At 34.9% G+C, this 27445-nt stretch overlaps 1 protein-coding gene across 13 annotated transcripts in view; it reads left to right on the forward strand.

The window, feature by feature from the left end:
• The window catches only part of ADGRL3 (adhesion G protein-coupled receptor L3), a 761150-nt gene that overhangs the window by 484757 nt on the left and 248948 nt on the right, over positions 1–27445 (forward strand). For all 13 annotated transcript variants that reach the window (XM_045834530.1, XM_045834518.1, XM_045834519.1 and 10 more), the window contains one exon: positions 392–1192. In XM_045834530.1, coding sequence (XP_045690486.1) covers positions 392–1192 — 801 coding nt within the window. The remainder of the gene's footprint in view (positions 1–391; positions 1193–27445) is intronic.

Consider the following 27445-nt stretch of genomic DNA (forward strand, 5'->3'; position numbering starts at 1 on the left):
AAACAATATTTTTTAAAATTTTTAAATAAGCTGAATAAAACCATCACATATAAACATTGGCATTTGCTATGTCTATGGAATACATACATCACATTTGTAGACATATGTCCCAAAATATTGTAATAAATGTGTACAAAGGTAAAAAACAAAGGAAAGCACAACTACTCATAAAAAGGCCATTTTTTTCAGCAAATGAGATCAAAATGATTTTAAACAAAAGTCAAAATAATGTGTATGACTATATTATGTTCTCAGAAGAATGCAGCAAAGTAGTTAAGTGGTTGGTGGGTAGTTCTTGTTAGAGTTGCATTCATGTTGGTGAAAAATAAGAATAAATAGCAAAATATTAAAATTAATATATTTATTATTTTAACTCTCTCCCTTCCAACAGTTTTTCTTTGTCCTGGACTACTAAAAGGAGTTTACCAGAGTGAACATTTGTTTGAGTCTGACCACCAGTCTGGGGCGTGGTGCAAAGATCCTCTGCAGGCTTCCGACAAGATTTATTACATGCCCTGGACACCATACAGAACTGATACCCTAACTGAGTACTCATCCAAGGATGACTTCATTGCTGGAAGGCCAACTACAACCTACAAGCTCCCTCACAGGGTGGATGGCACTGGATTTGTAGTGTATGATGGAGCTCTGTTCTTCAACAAAGAGCGTACCAGGAACATAGTAAAGTTTGATTTGCGGACTAGGATAAAGAGTGGAGAGGCTATCATAGCAAATGCCAATTACCATGATACCTCCCCTTATCGGTGGGGAGGCAAATCTGACATAGACCTGGCAGTGGATGAGAATGGGCTGTGGGTCATCTATGCAACAGAACAAAACAATGGTAAAATTGTCATTAGTCAATTGAATCCTTACACCCTACGGATTGAGGGAACATGGGATACTGCGTATGATAAAAGATCAGCTTCCAACGCATTTATGATTTGTGGGATTCTGTATGTGGTCAAATCTGTATATGAGGATGATGACAACGAGGCCACAGGGAATAAGATTGACTACATTTATAACACCGACCAAAGTAAGGACAGTGTGGTGGATGTACCCTTTCCCAATTCATACCAATACATAGCAGCTGTGGATTACAACCCCAGGGACAACCTGCTTTATGTATGGAATAACTATCACGTCGTGAAATATTCTTTGGATTTTGGACCTCTGGATAGTAGATCAGGTAAGTTTGATTTTTGATGGTTCCCAAGCAGGAAAATATTTACAGTTTGTTCTGATCAACTTTATTGTACTTCTTAATTTGACTGTCTTTGTGGTCTTTTTTCTGGCCTATGTAGTGAACAATGGTTCATTGTCTTTTCATCTCAATGAATGTTGCTGTTAATCTTCTGTAAAAATGTATAAGAAATTGATTCTTTCTCCTTTGAGCAGCTAGTATTCAATATTTAGACCTTCTTGAAGAGCGTTTTGATTATCAGCTGATTAATTCCTGTGTAGTGTAGTACACAAAATCTTTGCTAAGACAGAAAGCTATCTGTCTAATTAACTATGACTTGCCTTCACAAGTGTTCTCTACTTGGAAAACATCAAAGGGTTGGCTTGTATTAATGCTTCAGGAGTCCTACACAATATATTCATACAATTCAAAGTGTATTTTTTTATTCCAGTGCTTAAATGTTAATATTTTTATTTTCTCTATTGCTTTTACCATAATTTCACTATTAAGCTAATCTCATCTATTTTCTAACTCCACTCCTTTTTACACATATCTTCTTTTTATTGGATTTATTGGGGTGATATTGTTTAATGAAAATATAAAATGATCTAGGTTTCAGGTATACAGTGCTATAACACATAAGTGTATCTCCTTATACAACTAGGTTCAAAGTTCCCAATATCCAACAACCTTGTCTTACCCAGCCTTTCATTATATTTTAATGTGACCATTATTTTTGCCTTCTCAGACACTAGTGTAATATATAGCATATATAAAAATACTCGACAACTCTTTGATGAATGAATGAATGAATGAATGAATGAATTCCTTTCCGTTCCTTACCATAATAGAATGCCACATTAGGTAGCATTTTCTCTAATGCCTGAGAGGCTTCAGAGTGACAGCATTCTTTCCATGGCCAGCTGTGCTGATATTATTTAGAATTGCCTTTATGGAAGAAGTCCAACTATGTAAGAGCTTCAAAAGCAACTTCTCTTTACTCAGTCCTCTAGAATATCTGAACTCAAGTGAAGCACCTGACTCACCTCTGTGCAGGTAAGGTTTCTTAAACCAGTGCACCTTTCAGTTGAAAACCTAAGCAAAAATCAGTCATCCAGAAGATTGTGGGAAAACAATTTTTTTGAGAGCTGTGATATCCTTAATCACAATTTTTATTTTGACAAAGAAAACTCTGTTGATGAGTAGTCCTTGGCCTTTTTATTTTTACTTCTAATCGGGACAGGAAGTAATTTCTACTTGTCTCCAGAGAAATAATTAATAATGTAATAAGCTAATAGCTACATATCAACCCTACAAAAAACATTATTATCCATATTTTCTAAATGAGGGATCTAAGATACTCCAGCATATAATTGAGTCAAAAATCTTCCATCTGTTACAGTGCAGCCCAGTTTTAGATTCCCGCTCCCTTCTGTGACACTAGTGGTGGAAAGAATGGTTACTGATGCGAATCTAATTTGTAGTTCTCTCAATTAGATAATTACCTGGAATTGAATTCTAGAGTTCTTTAGTGGGCCTATTCTTCTGGGCAGAGTATTGAAAAATCTAAAACTTGTTCTCACTTTCCTCTCAAAACATTTTCAGAATATTATACTCTCTTTAGTTATTTTGCATTATCTTAAATGCATGTTTGCCAGCTTTATTTGAAGTTTTCCAGAATGAAATTAGTGGGAAAATGAATCAAAACTTGTTTGGTATCGCTATACAAATAGTTTGTATTTGTAAATTTTGTAGAAACAATTTTTAATGATATAATTAGATCTCATGCACTCAGGAATATACAGATAAAATATTTTTTTAATTTTTAAAAAACCTGTTGAAGAACTAGTGAGACTTTGGCTCACACTGAACTAATCATATTGATATTATTTTAGTAATTATTTACAGATTCTTAGTGAGTATCTAATAAATAATAGGTGATCTCTCAGGACTTGCTGAGTACTTTAAGAAACAAATGAATGAATTATATACAGGGTCTGGCAAAAATAAGGCCTGCTTGAGTGTGCTTAGTAGGGTAATTATAATATGGGATAATAATTTATAGTTTTAATTGGAACATTTCACTTAAAATGTCATATGGTGTGCTTGAGTATGATATTGTTATGTTACACACTTAAGATTTTGTAATAAAAAGGGGGTGTTATTTGTGTTGGACCCTGTTATGCATATATGTTTAAAATCTTCTTATTTAGAATATTATGGGAATTAGTCCTAAATTCTGTTTTATTGAGATTAGATGTATCTTTATATTTCCCCACACTTAAATATAATGTAGAAGATTTATAATTCACCTCAGTTATTCCCACCCCCACCTCCCACACGTAACTTCTTCCTTTCGGTGCTCAGATTGTGGTGAGCTGTAGTAACCTAAAGGAAGGGTTAGCAGGCAATAAGGAGAAGTGCCAAAGCACATTAAGACCTAATGTACTTTTCTCATAGAAATAATTAGAAGAAATTGAAGTCACCAGCCTTAAACAACAGAGAAGAAAGTGAGCAACTGTTCAATGAATTTTGTCTTCAGAATAGTCTCAGATTGTTCAGTTGATGAACTGCAGGATTTCTTCAACTTGGAGAAAGTGGAAAGTATATATATTAGAAATGTGTAAAAGTTATGTTCTATTGAAAAATACATTTTGTTTGTAGACCAGGTGATTCAGTTTTGGACACCTATAGTATACATGCTTGTAAGCATCAGCACCTGAGTTTGATACAAATGTGAAAGTGCTTCCTCCATTTTTCCTGAGAAGAGCAGCAAATTTAGAAATATCTGATCTAGAATTTTCTTCAAAAGAACTTTTAAATGAGCCTTGTTCCTATCTTACAAAAGATGAGGTAAATTATATATTCATCATTGTCTTCAACTGGCTGTTGTAAGATATATATTAAAAACCTCCAAATAATATTTGGCTATTTCACAGGTGGTTTGAGTGATTTTCAGGTTGACATTGTGATTCAGAAATAATACCTTACATCAGCAAATGTCAAGAATTTTTAAAACGTGCAATACTTGACTATTTAGTCAGGAGCACTGACCTCTTTTCCTATAGATTCTCAAATTTAAAACAAAAATGATGACAGCCAACACAGCATTATCCATCCAGTGTGAATGAATCGATATTATACCTATTTTTGTCAGGTTGGCAAAAAGTATTCCATATTTTTTATTGTGCCACACAATTTTAGTAATTAGTTTTATGTGTGCTATGAGATGAAAAGGTTGAAAATTGCTGCCTTATATATCGATCTGTACAGCGTGAGAGAATCACGTAATTCCAACACTTGCCTTTAGCTATTATCAGTGACTGCTGTTGACTTTCGCTATTTAGTTTTTTGTCCCAAACCACCTTGTGCCAGTTCACTACTCATTATTCATTAATAAATAGGAGTGAGGTGAGGTGTTTTTCTTGACTTTCCCAGTTTGTTTCTAGGCTCTTCATACAAAAATATAAACTTGTCAAATATACAAATGTTTTCCAATATTTCCTACCTAAGAGGGTGGGAGTCGGCTGAAGTTGATAGCAAGAACAGGCAGAGAAGTCTAGCTCCAAAATTTGCCTAAAATTAGTGCCTCTAAGAGATAAAAAACCCAAATTGGTTGGTTGACATTTAATGAAATATATCAAGCGATGAGTACAAACAACCCAATGATGAAGACAGGTAACTACTGTCTTGTATCTGCTCTTCTGCTTCCCAAACACAATCCACATTTTCATGAAAGCCATTTGAGATCATGTAAATGTGACCATTCTTATATGTGCTGAAGATAGTAGACTCTAAAATAACAACAGAAAGCCTACATAACACAGTTTAGCAATGCAGATAAGGTGAACCTTCTGTCCTTATAATATGCTAATTAAGTGAATTTGTGTCTCCAGTAAAAGCTGTGGCTATGTAATGATGAATAAGAACTTTAAACACACATGACACCTCGTTAAAATGTAATTTCACATTATATATCTGAGCCCTTTACTTTGACAGCTGAGTAATGTGAGTGCTAGGCAGAGAATCTTGAACATTTTGAAACTGACATGTTTAACAGGTAGCTGAATTTGCTTCTTGAATGGTTCAGTTAAATATGGTGCACCCTCAACACAAAAAGAGCCAGGAAACAGTGGGGTCTTATATCAAACTTGTCCTCAGCCTATGGGTTATGATTGCTTCACAGTTCCACTAGGGATGCCACGTTGTCTCTAAAGTTTAATCTATATCTGTGTTAGTAGCTGAGTGAACTTTACCAAAACAAAGAAAAAAAGAGGCAGCTACTTGTTGCTAATTTCATGCTGGTCTCTATTTTTATGCATCAGCTGTTTCCCTATCTGCAGAGAAACCCTCTCTCTTTCTCTCTAATTCTTACTTCTTTGTCACCTATAGTGGCAGCCACTACCTCAAGGGCATTGCTTCCACTGATTTTTCAGGGAGCACAGGCAAAACTTGCCACTTTTGCAGTAGCTATTTCATTGCCACGTACCATCAGATCAATTGTGTTCTGTTTGCTGTACCTTTCTTGTTCTTTTCCTTCTTCATAATTGAAAGTTAAACCTTTCCAGAATGGCACCTTTTACTTTTCAGGCTCTGAATATTAAAATCATATTCCTGTATGTACAAAGCAAAGCTGGACCCGGCTTTTACAGCTGAGCCCAGTGTAACATCATCAGTCTAACATCTAGGTGACCTTACCAATAAATTTGACAAGATACAAGGGATAAGAGGTTCCACAAATGTTACTAACTTATTCATTTTTTTCCTTGCAGAACAATGTCCCTGATAAATGTATAATTATGAGAAAGCTAATCGAAATCATATTTTACATGTAAGGCACAGTCAAAAAAAGATGAGTTCTTGCCCTGACTGTTATGGCTCAATTGGTTGGAACATTGTCCCGTAAACCAAAAAGGTCAATGGTTCAATTCCCAATCAGGGCACATGCCTAGGCTGCCAGTTTGGTCCCCAGTTGAGGTGCTTACAAGAGGCAACAGATCAGTGTTTTCCCCTTCACATCAATGTTTCTCATCCTCTCTTTCTCCTTTCCTCCCCCTCCCTCGATAAATAAATAAATAAATAAATAAATAATATTTTTAAAGGTGAGTTCCCTGGGAATAAGCTTCCCACTCACACTGGAAGCTGTCCATCCTGTAGCCATGTCACTGCTCATTAACACACCCATCCAAGGGCAGGCAGCTGGAGCTGAAGTAGTTCTGTTGCACATTATCAGCATATCTTGTAAGGGGGCTAAAGTGAGATTTCTGATTATCTAGGATGTTTCAACTTCTACCCATATTAGCACAGACAAGTGAGAATTGTCTTTATTACATGGTGAAGGCTAAAGTTTTCTCTATCTCTGTGTTAGAATTTTACAGTGTGCAAGCACCTTAGAATAAACTGACAAGGGAAAGTATGAATTTAAGCACAAAGGTATTTCCCTTGTAATAATTAGTTTTCCAATGAAAAGCTAAATTCTCAGATAGTAATGATTAATGAGTAAGTAACTTATGATACACAAATGACAGGGAAAATCTACTGTGTTCTATAATTTTATGGGATGAGATGTCATATCTCATCAAAAATAATGAAAAATATCTTTTTTACATTTAATAAGTATTCTGCCTGTTTATCTTTATGCCTTTCAATAGCAAAAATGCATGACCAAACTCTCTGCATTTACTTAGCCCATTGAACATATACATGAAAATTATTCAGTGCTTTCTCTCTGAAGCATATTGCTGTAGAAATATTTAGCTTTAAAATCTATATTGTTAAAAATAATGTTAGAAAATTAATTTCAGCAAAAATATACAAGTGAAGGCAAGTGAAGGTTTAAGCATTTGTTGGTTTCATGACTTAGAATGACCACCTACTCCATGTTTTTTTCAAAAAGAATTATTATCCTTGAAGAAACTTTTACCTTTGAGAAAAAAGAAAACAGTACTGTCTTTGAAAATACTCTACTAATAAAAATATAAGGGACTGTGGTTTGAAAACATTAAACTGTTCAAAATCAATGATAATTTTGTTATATAACATATACTTACATATTAAACAATAAGTTTGGAATTTTTAAAAAAGAGAAGCTCTCTAAGAGACATAAGGGGTAATGGTTTCTGCAGAAAAAGCTTGGAAGTATAATTGGACATACTGAGTAAAAGCTGAAGATGAACAGTGAGATTCAGACCTTCTGTAGAAAGCAGAAGCAGGAAGTCAAAACTGGGCTTTAGTGAGAAGCCATTGCTTGTTTGATTGACGGTTCTTTCTCTTTTTTTTTTTCCCATAACCACTATGCTGTCAAACAATTTTTTCTCTATTTCTCTCCTGTCCCTTCCCCCTTTTCACCCTTCCCTCCCTCCTTCCTTCCTTCCTACCTACCTTCCTTTCTTCCTTTCTTTACTCAAAAAACATGTATTGAAGCATAGCTGAGGCCAAGCACTTGTGTTATGGTCTGTGGTTGCAACTATGATCAGGGCAGGCATTGATCCTATCTTCATGGGGATCACAGAATAACAATGAGAAACAACAGAAAGGAGGGGGATGTCAAAAATAGTAGTAGTGCCTACTATTACTCGAGGGCTGTTTTTTTTCTGGCCACTTATGTAGAGTATTACATTTATCATGCAAAGAAAACAATGTCCTAATTTCCAGATGAAGAAAGTTAGGATAAGAGAAGGCAAATAACTCTAATGTCATAAATAAAGTCCAGAGTTACCACCATATGACCTAACAAAGCAGAGATGTAGCCTGCCTGTTGCCACAAAAGCCAAACTTGTGAGGTATATGCTGGGGTAAAAGGAAAGAGGTTTTATTCAGGTGCCTCACAATCTTGGAGAATGGCAGACTCCTGTTTCAAAACCCATCTCCTCAACAAGACCAAGACAAAAGTCAGAGTCCAAAGTTCCTGCTCTGATGTAAAGCACTGTCCTTGAAGCCTGCAGGCAGGTCACAGTCTCCATCCAGTGTAGCTTGTTCCCGGCTGTTGTTCATGTCAGGCGCCCTCCTGGAGCCAGTGTATGGAGTCTGTGCTGCCAGGAGCCATGTGGATGCTGTGACCACAAGGTGACATGCTCCGGGAGAGAAAGCATGAAAGCACTAACAAATGCATCACTAGGTTAGCAAGAGAGAAAGAGAGATTTCTCCTGGTGGCCACGGGCTATGCAGCTCTTAAGGCCACATAGCCCATGGAGAGAACTGGCCAGTGCACCTCATGAACCAGAGTCACAAGCAAGAGAGAGAGAGCCCCAAGCCAGCCAGACACTGTTTTTCTGGGATTATATTAGCTTCGGTGTGGGACAGATCAGGTGCTTTTTCAAAATGACCAATTAGCTTCTCAAACTTTTGCTTCCTTTGGTTGGATCTAGTCCCAACCAATCCCTTCCTTCCCCAGGCTAGACTGACAACCTCTTTGGTCTAGCACCTCCCCCTGTGCCATTTTGACTTCTGTGGCACATGGGCCTGCCTCTTGCTGGCCCCACCGTAATCTGGTACCAGGAGAGGGGTGGGGGCTTTTCCTCTAACCAATTATCTTGCTAGCCTTTTATGTGCTCCATCTAATACCTTCTCCTGTAGCCATCTTGGCTGATAGGCAAGACTCACCGGCCATTCTGGACAGACAGTCTACTGGAAACAGTTAGAGTCCTAGTTTGACTTTCTGCTGGGTCATGTCATAGCGAAGATCTATGTTATCAGCGATTAAAAGGGATACAGGTGGCACAGCTAAGGAGCACGAAGAAACACAGGAAAAGTAGTGTACATGTACTAGAATGTAAGTAAGGCTGGCAAGCTGAGGTACCAAATGCAAGACAGCAAGGACCCACCCCCCCTTCAGTCAGTTGAAGAATAAGTACACAGTGACTAATGTTGCAGAGCTCCCACCATTCCCTCCAGATTGTGCCAGGAATGTGAACACACACCCCTTAACCCTTAAAAAATGCCAGTGGGTATAGATGAAGAAAATGAGACTCAAAAATGTAAAGTCACCTGTCCAGAAAAAACAAATTTGTAAATGTTGGTGTAGGCTTCGAAGAAACCTAGGTTTACATAACTTTAAATCATGAAGCCAAAACACTTTATATTTACAATGGAAAAAATTATATTCACACAACTATACAATAGAATGTGATATAATGGTGAATGGATATAATGCAGTGTGTCTGTATTTGTAAATGTAAGGGGGTGTGTGTCTGTCTAGGCAATGCTTGAAGAAACAAATTGAATTATTGGAGGATTAGAAGATGAAAATTTTTCAGAAATTCTGAGCAATGTGAAGTACTTGAGAGATTTAAGGGCTGGCTTTTTATTAGATTTAATTCTACTTAACATATTTTATTTCCATTTGCTTAATTTATATATTGCTGGCAATGCTTTCATGGTTCTTTTCCATGAGCAAGCCTGGCAAAATGTTGAAAAGTAAAACAAAGAAAGAAAGTAGAAAGGGAGGAGAGGAATGAAAGAGAAATAAGCATATATTTACTAAAACTAAATAATAAGAAATGAATGAATTCCCCTTTTTTATCAAAGTTGATGAAAGACCACACATTGTAAAATTTAAATGTTATTTCCCAGGATTTATTTAATTACCTCATGTTTGAAGGTAAAATTAAGGACAAAGTGTGGAATGCTTATACCTTACCAGTTGGAATGTAAATTGTTAACCACTTTGGAGAGCAACTTGGCTACATCTCATAAAACCTATGTCTAGATTACAGGCATTTATTATATACTAGCAAAACACTTCTATGTTTCCTCCCAAGAGAAACAGTCATATTTGTGTGCAGAGAGACTTGCATGAGGATGTTTGTGGTTGTCATCTTTTAAAAAATGTAAAAATATAGTATGCCCCAATGCCCCACAGTAGGTGAACAGACACAGGATGGGTTAGGGAAGGAAGACAGAACACAGTTTATGAACTTCCTTTAGGACAACTCTCTGCACTGGCACGAGAAATTTTAAAATCCTGCTCAGTGTGGAGAGTAGAGGGAAATATACATGATCAGCTATTCCATAGAAAGGAATACATCAAGTCAAGGATTGGTATCGATGAAGTGATGTGATGAGAAAAGATCTTACAGTGGAATTTCCGTTTTCTAGTGATATAGGTAATGTAGGCCCACTGGGCATCAAGCTAGCTTTAATAACTCACAGACCTAGGATTGCAACTTCCCAAAGCATCAGCAACCTTCATCGCCCATAACTCTTTCTATGGAATCACAAAATTGATAATAAAAGAAGCCCTTTCTTGTCAAAAAGGAAAATTCTGCTCTGAAATTTTAACTGGCTGTGACTGGAATAGTAACTATCACATGTTTTAGCTACTGCATGTATTAAATAATTCTTAAGAATTTAAATGCCTAAAAATCATTGATTATATCATCTTCACTGAATTTTCCCTTAAGTGTAAATATATTGACTTGTTATACCCTCCAGATTCTTATGACAGCTTTTAGTGTAACTATAATTTTTAAGCTTTCAGGGACGTAGCAAAGTACTTCAGTGGATGAACAAGACTAATGACTTGGCTGATCATGTTCCAGTGTTAAGAATTTGAAATTCCCCAACACAGGTTCAAGCACGGAAAAGCTAAAATTTTAAAACTTAACAGTGAACAAGAAAACTTATGTGTGAATGAGGGTGTTTTTTTTTCTCTGATTTACTACTACTGCAAAAGATAAGTCAGTCAGAATAGCTATGTGCCATAAAATATTGAATTTCAGGACAGAATCAATATAAGCAATACAAAAAATAATCATGTAGTGGAGTTGAATTGTGTATTGGAGTTAGAGTTTGAAGTCTTATATTAAATAATTAAATCATCAAAATTATTTTTCAAATTCCTTGAATAGTTTATAAAACATAGTGAGTTTTAAAAATGCATTCCAATAGAGTACAGAGGTAGTATTATACATTACTGTGCGATATATATTATATATAGTAAAAAACACCTTTACAAAGGATAATTTTACAGTATTTTAATTCATAACAGAGCTATTTGAATGAGAATAGCTATTCAAATAGCTATTTGAACAGAGCTATTTATATTATTCATATAAATTGAATGTATTTATGATGCAACTCATCTGTATTAGCAAAGAGAGTTCCATAGGTATTCTGAGAAGATAAATACTTAGTGTGAGAACTTTTCCCCCAAACACTGCATATGTTCTTCTTGAATATATTGATTTCTACTTTTCCATTAAATGTATATACAATTATTAGGTCACTTATTAAATGTCTCAACAGTGAAACTAAAACAGTTATGTGATATAAGATGATTTAATGATATGACAAATGTTCATTATGCATTCCTGATTTTTAAAAATTAGGTTTAAATGATTTGGAGTTTAAATTATTATCCATATTCTAGTATTGTTTGTATTTTAAAATCTCTATGAAATGCTTTGAAAATGATTGCTTTTGGATATGCCTTATTTTTATTACACGGAGTACCTATTTTAACAAGCATACAATCCAAAGGTTTAATAGTAGTTAATTCTTGAATACTTCAAATTTGACTTTTTCTGGGTTATACCATATTTCCAAGTGAATATGTCCAGTTTTTGAAATAGCAAAATAAAACTGTGAAAATTAACCTAATCTTCGTCAAGAATAGAGCACTGATAATCTATTTCAAATGTAAAAATGCCTTCTAATTTTGTTCAGGAGAATTACCCAACTAACTAATTAGTACCCCCTGTGACTAGGACATACAAATAAGAACATGCCAGAGCAAGAGAGTGAGAGTAAAAGAGGAACCTTTCTCATTTCTAGGGTATTTTTCTTTGTTAAAGAAGAAATATTTGTAGTTCTTGAAAGTATTGGGTGTTCCTAGTGACTCCTTCTACTCCTTGATTACAGAGTCCTCCAGTGTGTAACACAAGATCAAATCTACTCTGAACTGGGAATCTAAAATGACACAATAGGCTCATGATTCACTCCAAAGACTTAATAAATAGTTCTAATGTCCCATTACATTATTTGGTTCAGTCGTAGTCTCTATCAGTTTTCACTTTTAACTGTTCAAGCCATGTTTTTACCAGTTGTTTGTAAGGAGAAAAATTGCAAAATGAAAAACATAAAAAGAAAATCATAAGTGTAAACATACCGAGGTTGAATTTGAGTGAAAAGAGAGGCAACCATTCTAATCAGAGATGAAATTTAAAACTTTTTACATTTATCTTGACAGTAAAATAGATAAGTTTACTAAAATAGATAAGATAGCTATATCTTTTTATGTTCATGCTTATATTTCTGGGAAGGAGTAGGTAAATATGTTCTTTGAACATTAACTATTAGCCATTAAAACTAGATATTCAATGACTATTTTTAATGAGAGAGAAGGGTCATTTTCATATTGAAATGATATTGAAAAACATTTGTAGAGAAAATATTAGAATGGTTTACCACAATATTTTTGTAATTATTTTGGGAGGCAAATAATTTCACTCTAGTGATGAGTGGGTTTAAACATTTCAGTGAATTAGAAGGCTTTTAAAATATTTATTTGTATAATAAAACTTAAGAATATGCAAATAGATTATAGGTAACTGATTCCTAGGTTACATAAGATAATGGATCTCAAAATGTGTTCTAATAGGAACTTGTTATGAATACAAATTTTTGGGCCCCATCTCAGATTGAGTCAGAAATTCTGGGGGTGTATCTCAGTTATCTGCTTCAGTTATCTGCTAAATTTGAGAATTACTGTATAGGCCATAATGCCTAGTTTCTACTAGGTTAGTATACACTATAGAGTGTAACATTAAACTGCTTTTTTTTCAATCTTTAAATTTCTGTAACTAGTTTTGTTGATTGCCTTTAAATAAGTGTTTTCCAATACTCTTTCTAAAGACTACTGCAAAGAAGAAGCACGAATCACCCAGGGAGCATGTTAAAATGCAGATTTTCTGTCCTTTTCCCATTCCACCAAATTATAGCCCTAAGATACTGATTCTGGATGTGAAGTGAGGCCCCAGGATAGTATTTTTAAGAGGTGATTCTGGGTTTGAGAAATAGTCGTTACTTTAGATTCCCTAATGTTTCAGTAGAATTTATACCTTAGCATAAATATTGTCTTAATGCATTAAGAATCTGTGGAGCGATATATACCAACTATCCCATCTCTGGGCTAAGGCTGCTCTGGCAGTGAAATGCATCACTTTGGTTTATTAAATGACTCTGTTTTGTGTCCTCATAGAATTACTACCTGTGTGGTTGACAGAAAAGAACAGCAGTATGATACAGGATGGACACGTCGCCTCTCAGACTTGTCCTGGCAAAGCAAGGTGCCATTCATCTTCACCTTGAATAGCTGGAATGAATTAGCACAGTGAGAGGAGCACCGAGACTAGGCAATCATGCAGGGCTTTGCAGCTCCTCTTGGTCTGTTCATGTTTTGGGAAAACAAACAACCACAAAAAGGTGAACAATGGACAAGAAAATAAATTAGACCTGTCACATAGTTAAAAGAATGGAGTCACCAGTAGAGTCTCATTGTCACAATAACCAGTACCTCAGATTTCCATATTTTAGTTTATAGGAAATGAATGTTTCATATTCAAAAGTGGGAGTAGGTAGATTTCTGGATTTTTCATTCATTCATAATTTTCCAAGTGTGTGAAGGCATAGGCCATAACACATGACTCCTATCCATTCCACTGACTTTTCTAAACACAGGCAGATGCAGAACTGTTTTCAAAGGCCTGAGTTCAGTCACTCTTTCTGACTGTGTTAATTTACTCTGGTGGTTTGAGGCTAGCAGGAATAGATGCCACTTTGCCAACTGAGATCAGAGTGAACCCAGAGAATGCACCCGCCCTGAACCAGGACAATGTAGAAACCTGGTCTGGCCCAGCCCCTGCTGCTCTCACTTTTCTCTTAAGACAAAAACTTCTGGTGGCTTTGACCCAATAGGACTATGAAATTTAAAAGCATGCTTTCAGATGTGAATTTCCTTGGTATGCTTAAAAGGGATTAAAAAATTTCTATATTTGCAATTTTTAAATTAAAATTGTGCATGGAAGTGGTGTCTTACTTAAATAACCATTTTATGAGAAACTTTATGTTGAATGTTTGCTTCACTTCCTTGTTTTTATGTGCATTATTAGTTATTCCTAGAAATACTTGTGTTGGTGACTAGGGTGTGTAGTAGTTACTTGTTCCAGATATCTTTTGTTCCATTTCCTTTCATTTTTAAAAACTTTACACCCTCTCTTTCTTCATTTTAGAACAGAAAATATACAGTCATTAATTCTGGTTGCATCAAACTTGATTTATTAATTTAAACTGTACTGTATTGCAATTAGGAGGTAAAGCAGTTCTGCTCCTGTTCATATTTAAAATAATATGAAATAGTAAAAGCAATAAAATGTTGTAACGCTTTACATACCTTGGATGTTCTTGCATTTGTAAACTACAGGAAAAGGGAAAATCTAAAATATGGATCCATTTTTTATCTTACTTATAGCCATCATGATTATATATTTAGATTCTAAGTATATTTTCTACAAGATAATGTGGAGGCCTTTTAGATTTTCTGAATTGTTTTATGTATATAGCTAAAAATTTTATACAGTTTACTCTGTTAACAAATACTGAATTCTTAGTTTTGTGTTCATCTCTTTACTCAAGATTTAAAGTGACCTACAATGACTATGTAATAGAACTGATTTTTTTAACTCAAAAGGCATTCTTTATAGTATTAAAGTGGACTGATTACACTGTTTTAAATGAAATGAGTAGGATGTAGTCATCCCTTGGCAGAGTATGGATGAGTACCATAGGCAGAAGTACAACCTGCCTGCATCCTAGATATGTGAGCTCCCCGGTTTTTGACATGCACAGCTTACATTAAATTTATTTCCTTTTCCATTAATGAGAAGGAATAATATTCACTTGTTCAGTCTGTGGCACTTGGCTATTATTTGTTGAGCTGTATAAACAATAAGCAGCTGTATCATTGTTTATACTACATGATTTTGCTTATTCATTTAAAAATTTTATGACAGTAGCATGCTTAACAACATGCTTTTGGTAATGAAGAAATAAATTAGCAATATTGAGCAAAGCTTCAAGTGATGACTTTTAATAAGTAGTGCTAAAAATATTACAATAGTCATCTACAGATAAACATAATAAGCTTCAGACAAATGGGGGAAGATTACAAGAAAAATTACAGATTACAAGAAAAATTACATTAGAATCCTTTGACTTTTTAAAAATCATTTTTATTGTTAGTTTATTATAGCTTTCTCAATTTTTCCCCCTTTGCCCTCCTCCTTCCATCCCACAGCCCCACTCGCTCCCACAGTTCAATTCCCACACTGTTGTCCGTTTCCATGTGTCATTCATACATGTTCTTTCTCTAGCCCCTTCCCCTTCTTTCCACCATTGTCCCTTTCACCACTCCCCTCTGGTCACTTTCAGTCTGCTCCAGGTTTCCATGCCTATGTTTCTGTTTTGTTTATTGGTTTATTTAGTTCATTAGATTCCACTGATGGTGAGATCAGATGGTATTTGTCTTTCACTGACTGACTTTTCTCATGTAGCATAAGATTCTCCAGTTACATCTATGCTGTTGCAAAAGGTTGGAGTTCCTTCCTTCTTTCTGCTGCTTAATATTCCATTGTGTAAATGTACATTTTTTATCCATTTGTTTACTGATGGGCACTTAGGTTGCTTCCAACACTTGGGTATTATAAATAGCACTACTATGAACACAGGAGTACATAATTTCTTTTGAATAGGTGACTCGGGATTCTTAGGGTATATTCCCAGCAGTGGAATGACTGGGTCAAAAGGCAGTTCCATTTTTAGTTTTTAAAGGAAATTCCATACTGTTTTCCTCAGTGGCTGCACAAGCCTGCATTCCCACCAACAGTGCACTAGGGTTCCCTTTTCTCCACATCAGCACTTGTTGTTTGTTGATTTATTAATGATGGCCAGTCTGAAAGGTGTGATGTAATATCTCAATGTGGGTTTAATTTGCATCTCTCTGATAGCTAGTGATGTTGAGCATCTTTTCATATGTCTATGGGCCCTCTATATATCCTATTTAAAAATGGGCAAAGGAACTGAATAGAATCCTTTGGCTTTTGATTTTAAAAGACTAGTACAGATAAATACATACTCCTTCACATATCAAGAACAGTCTATGTAATTTCCCTGTTTTCCTCCCAACATAAAACTACTACATGGGTGGAAAATGGAAGATAACTTTAATAAAAGATAAGCAATCATCTTTTAATAATCAATTAACTCCCATAGAAAAAGAACACTGCCAGTAAAGGAGGCAGACAGCTTACCAAGAATCCTGGAATTACATGAGCTTTCCAGCCCAGAAATATTGACAGACATAGTCTGAGTGTGTTAGTCTGCTTCATTTTAGAGCCAAAAAGTCTTAATTCAAGCTCTAGGAAATCCATAATTGGAAAGAATCCCATAATCACTGCTGATATTATTCCTCTAATTATAAGTGACATTGTTGTCTCATAAGTGCACTTAAGAACTCTGGATTTTGATTTAAAAAAAAAAGTGTTCCCAGGCTCGATTGACTAGACCTGGTGTTATCAGAAAATTCACTTCTGTTGGCTGTGCATTAGTGTCATAGTATCTGATACAATGATTTGAAATGCTAATATCAGAGTATTTTAATATGGAATCAATTTTGCCTGAGGGCCAAACAGATTAAACATGCACTTCTTGAAATAGTAACTTAGGGTATGATATTATAACTTATTTTGGGGGTTCATTATGATTGTGGCAGGTGATGTTCCTTTATTCTTTTGTTGTACACCATCAGCAGCGTCTTCCTATCTGGGCCAAGCCGACTAGGTGATTAAGTATATATTCAGTTCCCACAGGCCTGAAGAGGTTATTTTAATGAGAAAAAGTTTTTTTCCCTTGTCTGTACCTGTCAGATATGAGTCTCATATGAGTGGGAAATGCCAAAAGTTATTAAAGCCAAGAGGAGATAGATTGGTTATAGGAGATATTTTGAAAAGAGAGAGATCCAGGAAATTATTATATAAAGCCTATGAATGGAGATTTTTTTTTGTTCAGTGAGTTATGACCACCCTCAAATTATTTTATTTATTCAACACTTAGTGCATGTTCATCATGTGCAAAATGCGTTACTGAGTGTTGTGGAACATAAAGAGCCTTGCCCCTGTAGATAATAAACTTATAATTTAGTTAGAGAGGCACACTTGAGCAAAGTCATGTTCGTGGTGGCGAAATGGCGCCAGGTGTTAGTACTTGGTTCAGCAACCTCAGTATTTGAGTTCCAGCTGAGAAAGAATTTACAGCTAAGACTCAAACTATAAAAGAAAGTTGATTTAGAAAGTCACAGAGGTAGAAGAAACGGACTCAGGAAACAAGTTACTGAGGCAAAAGAAGGGCCTTTGGAGCATAGGAGAGAGAGAGAGGCAGGGAAAATGCCCTGGGCAAAGGGGATAGGGAAAGGCATGGGCACAAGGGAGGGGAGGAGAGACAGACAGAGAAAGAACCGAGCTGGCTCTTCTGTCCTAAGGGCTTTTATGGGAAGGGTTTTAAGGGAGGTCCCAGGGGAGGATCTCATTGGAATATTTATTATTTCCAGGTGTGTCCTGTCAGGGCTGTGATCTTCACTGATTGGTCAGTGCCAGGACAGTGTGTTATTAGTCATTCAGCCAGTCCTGATGTCAGCTGTGGCGTCACTTCATCTGGTTTTGCTGCTTTTCTGGGCCTGGAAATGAAACACAACTGAAGCTTAGATATTATCTCTAGAGCTTAAAACTTAAGGAAGTGGTCATACAAGACCTTGTATGGGCATTGTATGAGGCTATTCTCCATCCCCCTTTTCCTCCTCTAAGGGGGTCTACCACATGACTAGTATCATGTCAGAAGAAGAAAGTTCAGGGGAGGGTCTGACTTGCATGACCTCTGATTTGAAAGGTCATGATAGAGTCCATACTGCAGGGCCAGCAATATGAAATTTCAGGGAGTTTAAACTGCATGACCATGCTAGGGGAGCAAAGGTTACCCTCGATGGGGGAGGTCCTTGTTTTTCCAGTTTTGCCCATTTCTAGGCACCTCTGCCCTGGTGACCTTCTGTACCTGGCCCATCATCTTCCTTGCGTTGCTTATGTCTGTTTGCCTACCATATTGCCAAATAACCAAATATGTTAGATTTTTATAAAACTTATCAAATGAATACCAACAAATATACATACATACATAAACAAATAAATTAACAAACAAATAAATAAATCTATCAAAAGTCATGTTTGGCATGGATTAATTTTTTTAAATAGGCATTTTGCGAAATTTTACACAGCACTCTTAAGATGAAGTGATTTGGATTAAATTAGTTTACCTTAAATTATAGAAAATTCCCAATATTTGGCAGTTTTGGTGGTACAAAATTACCAATACCATATGAGTTGAACTAATATAATACAATGTCTTCATAAATAGTTTGAATTACCAAATGAGATTAAATAAATATGTTGATTTATCAGAGTCAGCTTGGGAGGTGGTCTTCTGGGCATGTAACAAGTGTTGTCATTGGCTCTTTCCTACTCAATATTTTTAATCAAGAACTCTGATGAAGGTATAGAAGACATGGCAGTTTACATTGCCGGATGACTGATTGATGAGAATGATAGACTAGATGGTAAAACCAAGAATCAAATGGTTCTGGACAATCTGTATTAATAATGTAAAACAAAAATGATGAAATCTAATATAGATAAATGTAAAGTCCTCTGTTTAGGCTTGTTTGTTTATTGCATAATTTCAAAGTGAAAAGATTGCTAGACAGTTGTTCATGTAAAAAAAAACAAGCAACAACAATAAAAAAAACTTTTAGCTCATTCTGAACCGTCAAATACATATTAGTTGACTCATTCTTTGCCAGTCATTGCAAAACATACTGGCAAGGCAATGACCCAAACATAGTCAATTCCTGTCTTCACAAGCTTACAGGGATTTTTTATCAACAGTTTGGGATTGTAAGGATGAATGAAATCTTCAACTGTGTTGATGATGAAGAGGAGGAGGAAGATGATGATGATAAGGCAAAAAAAAAAGGAGAAAATTCCATGCTATTTTCATTTGGGCAAACTCTTTCCTAAGAATTTGATTCAGAACTTCTTGGCACCAGTTTTCTGGACAATGTCAATATGTGAGAGCTCATCCAGTGAAGGATGCCTAGTTTGTTGAATATTCTGGGAAACTATGCTTTGTTGGGTGGAAAGGCTCATGTATCAGGATGTTTAATGAAGGGCTGTGAAATGTGATGGTCTGGGTTTCAGAATGGCTCCTCCACTTACTAGTTGTGTGACACTGGGCAAGTTACTTGGCTTTTTGCCTAAGTATCCTCACCTATAAAATGGGAATTGTAACAGTACCTGCATGCATCTCTGGTTTGTTCAGAAAAGTTAATGAATTAATATTTGTAAAGCACTTAAAACAATGAATGGAACATGGTAAGTTCCATTCATACAAATGCTAAAATTGCATAAGTGGCTAGAGAGGTAGGTAGAGAATAGATAGATAGATAGATAGACAGACATATCAATAGGTAAATAAGTAAGAGGCTTTAAGAGCTAAATCAAGAGGTGTCTTCAGATATCTGAAGAAGAGCCTGTGGGTGAGTATTCATACATTTCTTCCTATAGGGAACATGAACAAAAGGTTAGAAACTACAGGGTGAAGACAAGCCCTGGCTGCTGTGGCTCAGCTGATTGAGTGCCAACCTGCAAACCAAAGGGTTGCCTGTTCCTTTCCCAGTAAGGGGCACATGAGGGGAGAGCACGAATTGATGTTTCCCTCTCTTTCTCCTTTCTCTAAAAATAAATAAATAAAATTTTTTAAAAAGAAACCACAGGGTGAAAACAAGTTATAATTTTTTGTAAAATATAATTTTAAAACATTTCAATTCAGTCCATTTTATTTTGACAGTGTTCTTCTCCTTCTGTAATTTTGGTCATTTCCAAAATGATGCAGTGTTTTCATTAACAACTCTGTGATTTGACACTTTTCATATGAAGTAGATAGCAGTCTTATAAAGATCTAAACACATTTCAGAATTATTTTCAACACCTAATGTGGAAACAAAAGGATTTGGAGCCTGACTACATGTCCACTTAAGGCTTGACTGCCTACTGACTGGTAGTTTAGCTGACTTACAGCGAAAACCAGAAGTCATTGTCTGCTCCAGGAGCTCTGCTGTCAGACATTATCTGAATACACTCAGATAATTTTCTTTGTCTTTCTTTTTCTTTAAACAAATAAAATCTCAGCAATGCCGTGTTATTACTAGCATTATCAGAGGTTTCTTATAGTAACAGGTTATACTGCAGTGACTTTATCCTTAACATAGTGTTTGATTATCCTTAATGGTTTTAGTGAAACCTCTTTTGCTAACATTAACTTAGTGTAACATTTTCACAGTAAAACCGTGGCTATGAGGAAACAATGGCACTTTTGAAATGATATTTCTAAAAATTACTTCCCTAAAAGAGAATTGCTTTTCCCCCAGGCAGGCTAAGCCAACAATATTTTTGGATCACACAAAATAATCCATGCAAATAAGTGTCACCACATCTCCTGACACTGTGACTCAGTGATACTAGGTGTGTAATGTTATATAATTGGACAACAGAGTTTTTTTTTTCCTTATAAATTGGAAGGCTATATATGTAAGATAGTTGTATATACTAGCTGGATAATATTTATCTGTATCAGCTTTATCTGTAGAATTTTAGTTTATGTCCCTACTGCTAATATCTACATTCTTGCTACCAGAAAGCCACTCAATGTTGGCTTGGCTGTTGTTTTCGAAAAGGCCAATATCTCCCTATTAGAAATGTATAAGGTTTGAGTTGTCCTTGGGAAGGAGTCAGGGTTTAGCATTTGGTAAATAGTTCTCTTATTCTTCTTCCTATAGTTTATATATTGACTCATTAATTCAATCATTCCGTTTTGAGGGAGGTTATTTGGTGGGCCCTATGTGTGCATTTAACATATATAAGATATGACTCTTACCCAAAATGAATGCAGTCCAGTGGGGGACACTGACTTTAAATGAATACACCAAACAGAAGAAGTACGGGGGAAACTTTAATAAAATGATGGGATAATACTTAAACATTTAAAAGGTATGAAGGACCATGGGAAAGAAAGAAGATGTAAATTATTTGGTGGGCACCCTTAACTTATTACTATAGCTATTGCCAACAGAGTGTTACATTTCCCATAGCTTTGTTTGTTTTTACTTTTTATATAAATACTTTATCTGGAAAGAATATCATATTGGAAAGTATAAACATTGAATTTAAAAAATCTTCGTTCTTTCCCCCAAATAAAATTATGAAATAATAGGATTTTACCCTAAATGAGTTTTTTGTCTGAGAAATATTCTGTTTGCCCATTGTACTTTCACACATTTATTCTTTCTCAGTTCATTGATAGATTTGACTGTGAGAGCCTCTGAGCTTTCTGAAAAACAAAATGGAGCTTATCCTGTGGTACCCCAAATAATCACTGAGTTACAAGTGTAATAATCTATACACTCAAGAGAGGCTTATTAATTTACTGATAAAAGCAAATATTTTATATTCAATGACTCTCATTTTACCATAACAATAACTAAAATTAGATCTTTGTGAAGTCTTATTCTGATTATATAAAAGTTTATTCAGTATTAAAAAGAGGAAATAAAAACTCTGAGAAAAATTGGTATGCTAATACTGATGGCATTCATCAGAATACAAAAGACAAAGAGATATCTGGCACAGAAATTAATTAATTAAAATAAGTGTACTAACTTTTTTTATTTCTTGTACTAGGTATGCCATAGGAGGTTGTTAGAGGCAAGGGGAAAGGCTAGGGGTTGCTGTTTTACCCTGTAAATGACAAATTTTGTGAATAACTCATTAACATCACAATGGAAAGTATCATTTCTCTATAATTGATATGTCATGCAAGATGAATTATTGTTTTCTACTAATTACATATGCTATACAGGTAGTTTGGGGCATACTATAATTCTGTAGAACTGTCCAAATTATTCTCACATTATTTTTCAAAGATTCCAGCATTTTATAAATATAAAAATAATGAAGAGCATTATGCTAAGTGAAATAAGCCAGGCAGTGAAAGACAAATACCATATGATCTCACCTGTAAGTGGGACCTAATCAACAAAACAAAAAGGAGAGCAAAATATAACCAGAATCATTAAAATAAAGAACAAACTGATGGTAACCAGAAGGGAAGGGGGAGGGCAATAGCAGGGAAAGGAGGAGAAGGATCATCAAGTAACATGTATGAAGGACCCATGGACAAAGCCAAAGGGAGGAAGGATTGAGGGTGGGAGGTGGTGTTGAGTGGGGTGGGGGAAAGTGGTTACAGAAAAATGGAGACAACTGTACTTGAACAACAATTAAAAAAGGAATGCCCTGGCTGGTGTGGCTCAGTGGGTTAAGTGGCAGCATGAGAACCAAAGGGTCACGGGTTCCATTCCCACTCAGGGTACAAGCCTGATTTTCAGGCCAGGTCCCTGGTAGGGGACACGAGAGAGGCAACACACATTGATGTTTCTCTCCCTTTCTTTCTCCCACCCTTCCCTTTTGTCTAAAAATAAATAAATGAAATCTTTAAAAATTAAAAAAGCAAAAAATGAAAATAACTTTTTTCAATTACAAAAAAATCATAGGTACATATGATAGTGAACTTGTATTAATATTTTGCCATATTGTGTGTAGCAGTGTGTTCTTTGAAATGTTATTGTGTGTTTTTTTACTGTATAATGGAGTAATACCATAAAGAATCTTTGGAGATTTCAGTATTAGGTTCTGCCTGTGAAGGGGAAAAACGATGCCAGTGGAATTTAATACACATAATAAAACCATTCAAAACAATTCTACTTTTCTTTCAGTGTTCCACTAATTCAAAGCTTTCCAAAACTCCTTGAGATATATTTTGTTTATTTTATTAAGAGCTAACCTTATTTCTTAAAGAATTTTTCCATGTTATAAAATTAAAGTATAAATTATATACAATAAAATTCACCCATTTTACTGTAGGTTTCTTTACATTTTGATAAACACACTCATAAATTCACCACTACAATCAAGATATAGAAGAGTTCCCAAAATATCCAGAAAAAAAGGTTAAGTCTCACACTGGTACATAAAACATTAAAAGCACATAAATTAAAACTGAGACAAACTAAGAAAAACAATAGACAAACTAAAGAAAGTAATGAGGCTAAAAATGCATGCTATGTAAACTGGCTACAGTTTTGATAGTTAGGACCTGTTTCTATAAAGGAGAATATGACAAAAATTGTTTATCTGTGTTACCAAATATTAAGAGTTTAAAAATATCTAACTAGATGTCATTGTATCCAGACTTTCTCCTTATATGGGACTATCTGCCATAATTTCTGTGCAGATGGCTATCCTCTTTCTAATTGTGTGAAAAAGGTCCAGTTTTGGAGAATGGATTGTACTGCTGAAAATTGATTCCATTGTTCCAGTGTAATAAGTTCTTCCTTACACTGAATCAATATTTTTCTCTGTACATTGCATCCAGTTGATTTTTTTCCACTTCCCTTTGGAGCGGGATGCAATAAATCAACTTCCCTTTAAATACATTAGCCCGTCACAAATTTAATAATTATCTTTTTTCAGTATTCTGCAACCTGAGCATCCTTAGTTTTCCACTACCTATCTTTTGTGACATGGTTCTCAGACTTCTTATTTCCTTTTCTGCTTTCATTCTCAACACTAGGTATAAAGTAAAGTTATCATGTGGTCAGTGGAGAGGTGATTTGACTATCATCAACAGTAACCACAAAAATTCATTGAGCTTCTCCAAAGAACTGTATAGTTTTATTTTCCCCATTTTACAGATAAAGAAACTGCAGTGGAAAATCTTAAACTACTCCTAAACTTAAGAGTCAGGATTTCAATCTACATCTGATATTAAACCATTTTAATACAGACTGGGAGTATATTTAAAGTTTAAGCATCCTTCTATTGATTCATGATGAGTTTATGCTTAAGGAAACCACTAGAGCTTTCCAAAGTATGACTTCTTTATGTGAAATATCAAACTATGCCTCCCCTACCTGATGTATCTGTATAATCTATTGTATATTTTAAAAGTTAAATTTAATCCAATTATGGGATATTAGAGTCAGTTCCTCACTTCTAAAATTGAGCTAGAGAATAAGAACATTCTAATAAGTTTTAATGTATTTATCTGTCAACTTTAGAGAGAGGGAGGTAGGTAAGAAGAAAGAGAGTCATAGGTTTGTTGATCTACCCATTCAGCATTTATTACATGTGCCTGCATGCTCCCTGACCAGGGATTGAACCTGCAACCTTGGCAGATCAGGAGGATGTTCTAATGAGCTGAGCTACCCAGCCAGGCCATTCATAAAATTTAATAGGAGCCATTATATTAGAAATTCATACATTTATGGCATAAATGCATGCATTAAAGTTTGCGACTTACCTAGACTTTATTTTTCCACTTATTTTCAAAATATTTTTAAGATAATTATACCTAAATTTTAGATTATATCTAATATTTGAAATGAAAAGTATGTATTTATTTACTTGATTTTACATTTTTAGAACAGTTTTTACTTAATGATATCAGGAAAAATATGAATATAAATTGGCCTTTATGCACAAAAGGAGAAACTCTCATAGGAGAAACTGTCGTATAAGGAATTTATATGACACATTTGAAAGCTGGCCAATTATTACCAAATGTGCTGAATAAAGTAATTGCTTTGTCACTTGTTATAGAAAGATCTCGGATTCCACTATCACTTTTTCTAAGGATTATCAAATACATGGAAAATCATTTATAATAATCTTATTCATTTGAAAATTTCTTTTTTCTTTAGAAGTTAAAATGCATTGCTGTTTGTTTAGATTTTATAATTATGCTTGAGGTATTATTGCCAAGCGATAGTATACTAAACTTTCTTTTAGCTGACATGTTTAATCTTTAAGTACTTAACTGGTACTTTATAATAAAAATAACTGATAATTTCCTTTGAAAGAATTCTCTAAGGAATGAAATATTTTCATTACCAATCAGGTGTAATTGCAGTAGTTTTTAATTATTTTTGCTTTTGCCCAAATAGGTTTCTACACTAGAACATACATTATGTAATTCCAAAGGCTACTGTGGGAGTCACTGTTTTGATAAATGTGTGTTTTTCCTTTAAGGATTTGGAGTCTGAAAAGCAGGAGAACTATTGGACCCAGAACTATAGGTCCAAACATCACTTGCTTATTCTACGCAACAGCTAATTGAACTCCCAGTCTCCAGTCGCAACATACCCCTCAGCATTCCCCCTCTCAGGTTGTTCTCCACACAGCTACCAGATGTTTCCACGACTCAAACAGTAACTTAAATCCTGTAGCTTATTTTCTTGACTCTCTGTTGTTTTTATGATAAACACTATAAAACTTATGAGAAATATGACCTCAACATGTAGTCTGAACCATAAACAATGTATAGTCATAATTTCATCTAAATTTGTTCTGTTGTTGAGAATGCATTTTTATGTACAGGGTGGGGCAAAATTAGGTTTACAGTTGTTCATATGGAAAATAAACAATGCAATAATTAAGAAATAATAGTACAGGAATAAACTCTGTGTTTTGCATCCTCACAACAGTAAAATGACTTTTGTTCCACCCTGTAATTTCTAAAAAAAATATGTTAATTTAAGCTTAAGTAAAAATATTTTAAATACATCAAAGATTTAGAGAAGGTAGAATAAACCCTTAATATATAATGATTGGCACATTGAATCATGGCAAATCTATTTTACAAAACAAAATGCTAAGTGCCATCCCCATGATGCTATAACCTATTTTGCAGAGACTGTCATAGTTGGTAAGCTTATATAGTCTTGAAAGAACCAGATAAGCTGTATTTATTTTGTAGTAACAAGAGACTTAAACATGTGACCTAGGTTAGTTGACAATACACAAAAATGTCATTTAGCTATTTTATCTACTTATAAACTTGTTTTACCAGAGGTGGTGGAAGGATCACTGTGACCTGAACATTTGCAAGTGGGTCATTTTGTTCTCACAAGGTAAAAACGTAAGGAAATGAATTATCATAACATCCTTTCTTTAGTATTTTTTCCCACTGCAGGAGTTTATACTTCTGTGATGTCCTTTACTAACATATTCAAACCCGGAAGGAAATTTCTGCTTGTAATGCTTTCTGAAAAGACCAAATTGGTTGGCTTTTAAACTAATTAATGTGTAAAGGGAACACCTGTCTCTTCCTAAATAATGAGGGTTATGTTTTCCCATGAATTCAGTTTGAGATAATGCTAATTGAATAGCCATGATTCATTTCTAGTTGTCTATTTCTTCCAATTTGAAACAAATAAAAGCTTCCTTTTATTGAGACTCCTGGAAATGAAAGACAAGTGATTGTTCACGTGCCTGTGGAGATATTCTTAGTGAAGAGGAACTCAAATGCACTTGGTGATGATTGACTGACTTAAAGAATAGGGTAGCAAAGTTGTAAGAGGCACTTGCTTGTTTTTGAGTCCCAGAGCCTAAATGAGGTAAACCAGTAGGTGACAGCTCCTTCAGTTTTCTGTCACATTTTCTTGTGAACTAAGGAAAATTTTGAGCATAGAATAGATCTTAACTGCAAATTTTCTAAGGTTACTTATGGCCATTAAAATTATTTCCACATGAATAACTTCTTATCACCTAACCTCTTTGCATGCCTAAGCAGCTCAAAAACTCCTATGAAATAAAGGCATTTTACATGAATAGTTTTATGTCAGGCCACTGAGGAGAAATGGAAGAGCTATTCATAGGATCTTTTTGTATGTCTTATAGAAACAATAATAGCTATTTTCTAAAACAAAATAAAAAAATCTTTTGAGCTCAAGCTAGATTTAAAAAGGAACAGATCAAAGAATGATTAGAGAGCAAGTACTGATTAGAATTCTTAAGTTTCATTCTTTCAGTTCATATGTGACCTTGACAGAAATAATTTTAACTCATTTCCATTTAACTGTGGCTGGAAAGTACATATATTATGCAAATTTGGAAAATAAAATGCATATACATAAAGAAAATGATCACTTTTCCAACTTATCAACTACCATCTGCAAATGAATACTTTTCAGCTATTCATGTTAAATATATGTATACATAAAGAAGAGTCACTTTTCCAGCTTACCGACTACACTTTTCAAAGGGATAA

The sequence above is a fragment of the Phyllostomus hastatus genome, unplaced genomic scaffold (assembly GCF_019186645.2).
Source record: "Phyllostomus hastatus isolate PE091 unplaced genomic scaffold, TTU_PhHast_1.1 phas_contig_196, whole genome shotgun sequence".
NCBI classification, from domain to species: Eukaryota; Metazoa; Chordata; class Mammalia; order Chiroptera; family Phyllostomidae; genus Phyllostomus; species Phyllostomus hastatus.